Raw genomic sequence first — 6,730 nt, forward strand, 5'->3', positions numbered from 1 at the left:
ACCGCTTTTCTACATATTTTAGGATGTCAGTGGGACAGTTTGAGCTTTTGTTGGCACATTTGGAAACACGTCTGAGGAGGCAGAGAAATACTTTCAGGAGTAAATTGATCTTGAATAGCATCAAACTGTGTCTCTTAGGTAAAACAGTACTCTTTCACCATTTCCATGCTACAAGTGTCCATCTTGCCAAATGCAGTGGTTTAAGCGGTCAGATGTGTTTATTTGCAACTGGGAAAAAAAAAAAGTCCCCAAAAATATTTTTAACATGCAAAATGTTTGCACAAATGTTTGCTGTCCAGTGTGTAAAAGCCTTTAACTGTCAAGTAATTTGAAATACCAACCTCAATATCAGTCGAAGACGTCGTTCTGTTGCACAGCAGGCAAATTTTCCTGCAGAGAGCACAGAAGAACGAGTAGGAAAAAGAGACACTGAGACCAATTGCTGAGTAAGAGAGAATCATTGTGTGTGTGTGTGTGTGTGTGTGGATTTCTCTGACTCACTGGACCATGATGGAAACATTTTGGTCCAAGTAGCAGCTATTGAATTTCACCAGATTAACAAGAACATGGAGAAAGTCAGATGTAAGGCCTATATCCATCCACAGGAGGACAAAGCGTGCTGAGAGAGGAAAGCAAATAACATAGAAAGAAAAAAAAAATTCATGTGAAAAGTATTAATGCAGGTCAATACACTATGGCAAATAAAACTATTCACAGTAGTATGAACACAACAGTTAAAAATACTACTAAAAAAGTAGCTCAAATAAGGCTGAATATATGATGTCACAAACTATCTTGGATGTGGGTATTTGTCCTATGAAAGGTTTCCCTACCACCTTTGAAAAAAAAAAAAATCCTGAAAGAAACAGTTGAGGGTATTGTGTGCGGAAAAAAGAGCTATTATTAGAATTTTTAAAAAAAAACATTGTCATCATTGTACCCGAAATGAAAAACAACTGATTAAAAAAAAGAAAGCAAACTGTTGTATTACATAATATCAATAGAGTCAATGCACAAAAAGGGAACAGTGAACACGAGTTGAACCTAATCAGCTGAGGTGTGACACAGCCAGAAATTTATCAGTGATTAATAGTGGTTACTTCAAAGCTGATGTTTTGCTTTATTCAGAATTCCTTATATTTATTTTCCAGATTTGTTTTTTTTAAATGCACAAACACAAATATTGCAACTGATAAAGAAAGAGGATTAGTCTGTTTTTACCTATGTCCTCTTCCAGGTATGTGATATCCTTTCCATTCTCTGTTAAAGCCTTAAACACCTCCAGTCTGTCAGAAAGGTCTTCATTGCACGGCTGGTAGTCTCTGATTACCTTGAAAAAGTAGGCTCTCAGAGGGCCGAGTCGCTCACCCTTCACACAAACAGTGGGCAAGACTTTTTTTTAAAAACAAAAAACATACAGAAGCTTTTTGCATGTGTCTGCGTGTATGTTGTGTTTTTATACCTGCCCCTGTATAATGGCCCTGAGCAGCTGCAGGACAGCATGTCTGGCCTCTGGTGGCTGCTCTGGAGTCAGCATGTCTTCCACATTTTTCCATACAGCCTCCACTGCATGCTGAACAACATATACACTCAGATTTTAACAAATAAAGAAGACTGCGTACTGTTCACCAAACAACGACAAAAATGGACCGCAGTCAGCAGACTCACCTCCTCAAACTTTTTCATTTTGGCAAGCTCACAGATGTGGTTCATAGTGCGAACACGGTTGCTCAGACCGCAATCTGGGTGGAGCTCCTGAAACACACCAAAGCAAAAAAATACGTCAAACAGTGGAAGATATGCTGGGAAAGGAATGAGAGACATTCAATGAACATGCACAGACACTCAGTCGCTTCTGCAGACCTTGATGATGTCAGCCGTAATGATAAACTCGGAGGGTTTAGTGTCACTCTGTTTGTTCGGAGGACGCTGTGTACCGAGCCCAAAGATCCCCTTCACCTTGTCCTTGAGACTCTCCTTGCTTGGTTGTTTATTCATGGCCCAGCCTGAAAGGATGATGCACAACACAGGCGAGGGACTGGCAGCTGCCTGTCACGGAACCAGACACAGAGCAAGTCACACCTTTTTTCCCCCCTTTAAGCTTATTAGTTAATCATTTCCTGTGGATTCTAAATGTGGATTCATATGTCATTCACTGCTGATAACATAAATGCCACCCCCCCACCTCCACCTAACTAATATTATTATGGAAATGTGTAAACCTTCCTTCAATAGATTTAATGTATTGCCAGGTATAGAAATTACAGTTGAGGTAAACAACATGCATGGGACAAAAAGAACATGGGAGCACAGTTTAGCTTTGCAAAGTAGCATCAGTACAAATCATAGCATTTCTTGAACAGATGAGACCAAAGTGGAGCTGTTTGGCCATAATGTACACCCATGCACATGTTGGAAAAAAACAAACAAAACATAGCGTATTAGTACTTAACACCACCTGTCAGCACAGTGGTGGACAGCTGATGATTTGTGCTTGTTTTGCAGCTATGAGACCTGGACACCTGTCACTCTTTGGTGTACAGAGAAGTTCATGGTTGGCTCAAAGTATTCTAGAGGCAATCTTGAGGCCATCTAACTGACAGCAGAAGCTTGGCCCAAATTGGGTCATGCAAAAAGACAATGAGTCCAAATACACCTGTAAATCTACCAAACAAAAAATGGCTGAAAAAGAAAAGAATTAAAGTGCTGCAAGTCCAGACCTCAGCCCAGTTGAAATGCTGTAGAAGGACTTTAAGAGTGGCTTTACTAGCTACTGAAAAATTATATATACTTACTACTCACATGAGTCTGTAGAGTCGTGTGATAACCCTTTCACGTGACTGTATATACATTGAGAATTAGTACAGATTTACACATGGCACTGTCCATCTGTCCTGTCAGCTTTGTGCCGGCTAACTGTTCTACAGTCCTCTGATGAAAACCTAAAAAAATAAGCTTAAACATTTCAGTTATTCCCTATTAATAACTTCTTTTTGCTTCCTCGCCACAAAAATGGTAACACCAAAAATAAATATAACAAATAGTTATTTTAAAAATCAGCACTGGGCCATAACTTCACAACCAGTAGATTACCAACAGTAACCTGTCAGCATATTTTTAAACTGTCTAAGCTGGAGCTGGGCTCTGGAAACTGTTCAGACCAGATATAATGAGGTGTATTAAGTCAAGTCATATTTCAAGTGAAAAAGTCCATCTTGGAAAGTAAAATGAAGGTTAACACATGGGTTAAACAGTGGATTTTCACCTGTTAGCACAAGGTTAAAAACACAAGTGAGGTCAAAAGGCCAAAAAGACTTATTTTTAGCTTATATGAAGTCTGTGCTTAGCAGGTGGAGAAGCTGATAATAAGAGATTGCTAAACGACTCCAGTTTATCCATGTCCATATCTGTAATGAAGTGTGTTTTATATTTCTTTAAAGGGTTGCATATTATTGTACTGTGCATGTGAGCTTAGACCATACAACAGCAAAATAAACTTGAGCAACAAGTTTATGACATTACAGGTGGGTCCACATAGCACTACAAGCCACTGTTTAAGCAGGAGTAAAGTTTGACACTGCAGCCTGTAAATATGTAAACCCATGGGGCACGTTTAAAGAATTTGCTGTCATGTGGACTTGACAGAGATAGAGGGGAGGGGAGGTGAGCAGACGGACAACGGCTGGTCTGTTTCAGTCCAACACCAGCAGCAACAACAACAACAACAGCAGCAGCAGCAGCAACGGTGCAAGGTAGGCTCGAAACAGAGTTGATATATGTGCGGATACAAGTCAGCCTAAACACTTCATATCAGCACAAACGTAGTGTGGCGTTGCTAAACCCTCTCAGCTTCGGTTCACAGTGGTTGTAATAAGCTAGCATTTCTCTGTTGTGGCACTGCCCCTCCTACCCCCGGCCACCTTCTCCCCCTCTCATCTCACCTCAGTGAAGTTGAGTCGGTTTTGGTTTCATTCAGTCGCTGCTTCGTCAGATTGCAGCCAGCCGAGCCGCCCGCTTCTGTGCATTGATATAACTCTGTCTTAGCAGCCGAAGGCTCGCTCCCAGCACCCCTACTCCTCAACCGGATGACACACTAATGCTCTGACAGTGGGACTTCCTACAAAAACACGTTTGCCGCACTGCCTCGCGGGAAATGTATTTTTTAAGGGCAGACTAAATACGAAGTATGCTAGTCCGTTTGTTAGCAGTATGAGTTTTTGTGTTGTGGCACAAGCGGGAAAGCATAACATCTACAAAGAAGTAAAGCGCAGGTAAAGTTTCCTATAGACTATATAAAAGTGTTTAGCCGTCAAAATTTAGCATAAAGTAAGACGGTTTTAGCTGTTAAGCTAGCAGCTAGCTTACCGTGCTGCTGTTAGTGAAGTTGGTTCCTTTTTGACGCTACAAGCTGCAATGTGGCCAGGGGTCCTGTGAGTGGCGCTTATGGACAAGGTAATACAAATATTTTTTATTTTTGGGCTCTGGACAAAAAAAAAACACACACACGAAAAAAAAAGAACCTGGCTATATTTCTAGGACAGAAGTTGGACTACCACAAGAAATTCTCTAATATTTGGCGAATACAACTAGCAGCTTCCATTAACCCTACTGTGATAATCGGTTCTCAAACTTATCAAAATATAGACACCATGACAGGATCGGCTCCACACTGATGGTAAAGTGGTACCTTTGGGTCAAAGGCACTGCTCTAAACACTCTCTTTCAGTCCATCCAGCTGTTCAAACCTTCTGTTTGTGAGGGGCAGCCAATCAGAGGAAGGTTGACTTAAAAGAGAGTAAAGGAAGATTATCAAGACCCAGTATAAGATAAATAAGGATTATGTTTCATTTGTCACTCATGTAAAGCCACATAAAGCTTAGTATGGTCTAAGAATAAAAACATGGATTTGGAAATGAGCAGATTTTGTAAGTTATCATCATTATTATTATTATTATTATTATTATTATTATTATTATTATGCAGTCCTGAATAAAATGTAATTATTTAGTGACTCTCTTACGACATCATTGTCGACTTCTATTTATAAGACAGTTATATTGGGGGGGTTCAGTACGTCTACAGTTAAACTAATAATATAACCCTGACCCGTTTTCAGTCGCAATTGAGTATCGTATAGGTTTTTGTTTATTGTTTTTTTTTTAGATTTTAAAAGTAAATTGGCAATTCCACCAGGAAGTGTAAGTGTAATCTCATATATCAAAAAAAATATTGTTTTATTAACAGAGCGGAAGATTTATTTTTTAAATCTTCAAAATAAAATCGAGTCTTTGTGTTTATGTCATTCTTCCTCTTGCAGGCGAATTCAGCTCGTCAGCTCCACCCGCGATCCAAAAACTACGAATGAGAAACTAACTTCAGCAACAGTTCAATGCTTCACGTCCGCTGCAGCGCGCGGGTCTGTTATGTAGTCCGAGGAGTTATAATGACTTCTCCTTACTTCATGGAGAACAGGTCTGTTATGACTCGGAGTGCGAGTCAAACTGCTGGCCGCACACCTGCAGCCTCTCTCAGGACCAAACTCACCAACAGACGGAGGAACGAGGACCCGGTCTGCGCTGTGCCAGTGAAGGTGGAGGTGGAGGAGAAGAGCGTGTCAGAACTAAGAGCTTCGTCTACTCCTTTATCAGCCGGTAACGCTAACCACACAAACTGACCACGTACGTTGGTACACGTGGATACAAATTAATTAACTTGAGCTGTTTTGGTGGCAGAAGGCTATTGCGCTTGCGCATATTCTGGAGCAGGTTGATTTGCTTTGCTTACCAATTCTACAGTTACACCTTTACATCTTAAAAAAGCGACTGGCAGGTGAAAACCAGGCTTTGTCATCACCTTTCTCGCCCAGTGTGCAGGAGTTATCAATGAACACTACAGGGCACAGAGTGAAAGATGTTGTTTCTTTTGTTCTGCGAATGTGAAATAGAAATGGGTGAAACAGGTGAAATAGAATTATGAACGTGCAGGATATAAGGTTTTGTGCATCCATAAGAGAAAACTGACCTTTACACTCAAGAGACAGATTTTGTACTTGCGACTGAGTCTGTGCTAATAAACAGGGAGTTCAGTTTATCCTGCACAAAACCCTGTTTACACTAATAAAGGTCGCTCTACAGCAGGGATGTCAGTCTCATTTTACGTCTTGGGCCACACACAACCCACTTTGATCTTAAATGGGCCAGAGCAGTAAAAAATACCCTTTCTGTCAGTGTAAAGATATTTAACTATGCATTTATAGAAAAAGAAGAGTCATTTCAGCACTACACTTTGGTAGCTCATTGCCCAGACTACCCTTAATCATAATAAAGTGGAAACATTTGGTTATTTCACAGGAAATTTCCTATTTTTATCATTTTTTTTATTTATTACTGTGCATACAGTGTAACAAAAAAAAAAGTACAGCCATCGACAGTGATCCAGTGGGCTGGATTGTAGTGTTTGCTGGGCCAATTTTGGCCCAAGGACCTTATGTTTGGCACTCCTGCTCTGAAAGCATGTCTCTGTAATATTTGCCCTACTATATGAACATTTTGAGCCTCTTTGTTGCACCTCTTTGAAGGCTGAAACGAATAACTCTGTTCGAGAAGATTTGTTTCCACAAGATGAAATTCAAAAAATTTACTTTTTTGGGCAGACACGTTTTTGTACTCCGAATTGGAAATTGTTGTTCATGCCTTTATTTCATCAGGTCTGATTTTTTCTTTTTTTTTTT

The 6,730-nt window shown here is 40.2% G+C and overlaps 2 protein-coding genes across 8 annotated transcripts in view; one reads left to right on the forward strand and one right to left on the reverse strand.

Moving 5' to 3' along the window:
* Positions 1 to 6,036, reverse strand: part of tsc2 (TSC complex subunit 2) — a 35,433-nt gene extending 29,397 nt beyond the window's left edge. For 3 of the 5 annotated variants that reach the window (XM_005735683.2, XM_005735682.2, XM_005735679.2), the window contains exons 1-7: positions 3,942 to 4,100; positions 1,864 to 2,049; positions 1,669 to 1,755; positions 1,463 to 1,573; positions 1,222 to 1,369; positions 502 to 619; positions 342 to 390 (exon numbers count right to left, since the gene is read on the reverse strand). In XM_005735683.2, coding sequence (XP_005735740.1) covers positions 342 to 390; positions 502 to 619; positions 1,222 to 1,369; positions 1,463 to 1,573; positions 1,669 to 1,755; positions 1,864 to 1,998 — 648 coding nt within the window. In that variant the 5' untranslated portion in view covers positions 1,999 to 2,049; positions 3,942 to 4,100. Of the gene's footprint in view, positions 1 to 341; positions 391 to 501; positions 620 to 1,221; positions 1,370 to 1,462; positions 1,574 to 1,668; positions 1,756 to 1,863; positions 2,050 to 3,941; positions 4,101 to 4,365; positions 4,420 to 5,544 lie in introns of those variants that run through there. The other 2 variants (XM_005735680.2, XM_005735681.1) reach the window with 2 other exon arrangements.
* nthl1 (nth-like DNA glycosylase 1) overlaps positions 3,718 to 6,730 on the forward strand; it is a 7,163-nt gene continuing 4,150 nt past the window's right edge. Inside the window, exons 1-2 of one of the 3 annotated variants that reach the window (XM_013911535.1) lie at positions 3,718 to 3,752; positions 5,318 to 5,651. In XM_013911535.1, coding sequence (XP_013766989.1) covers positions 5,390 to 5,651 — 262 coding nt within the window. In that variant the 5' untranslated portion in view covers positions 3,718 to 3,752; positions 5,318 to 5,389. Of the gene's footprint in view, positions 3,753 to 4,160; positions 4,272 to 4,397; positions 4,453 to 5,317; positions 5,652 to 6,730 lie in introns of those variants that run through there. The other 2 variants (XM_013911534.1, XM_005735863.2) reach the window with 2 other exon arrangements.

This window comes from Pundamilia nyererei, unplaced genomic scaffold (genome assembly GCF_000239375.1).
Source record: "Pundamilia nyererei isolate P.nyererei 1_Seehausen unplaced genomic scaffold, PunNye1.0 scaffold00065, whole genome shotgun sequence".
NCBI lineage: Eukaryota > Metazoa > Chordata > Actinopteri > Cichliformes > Cichlidae > Pundamilia > Pundamilia nyererei.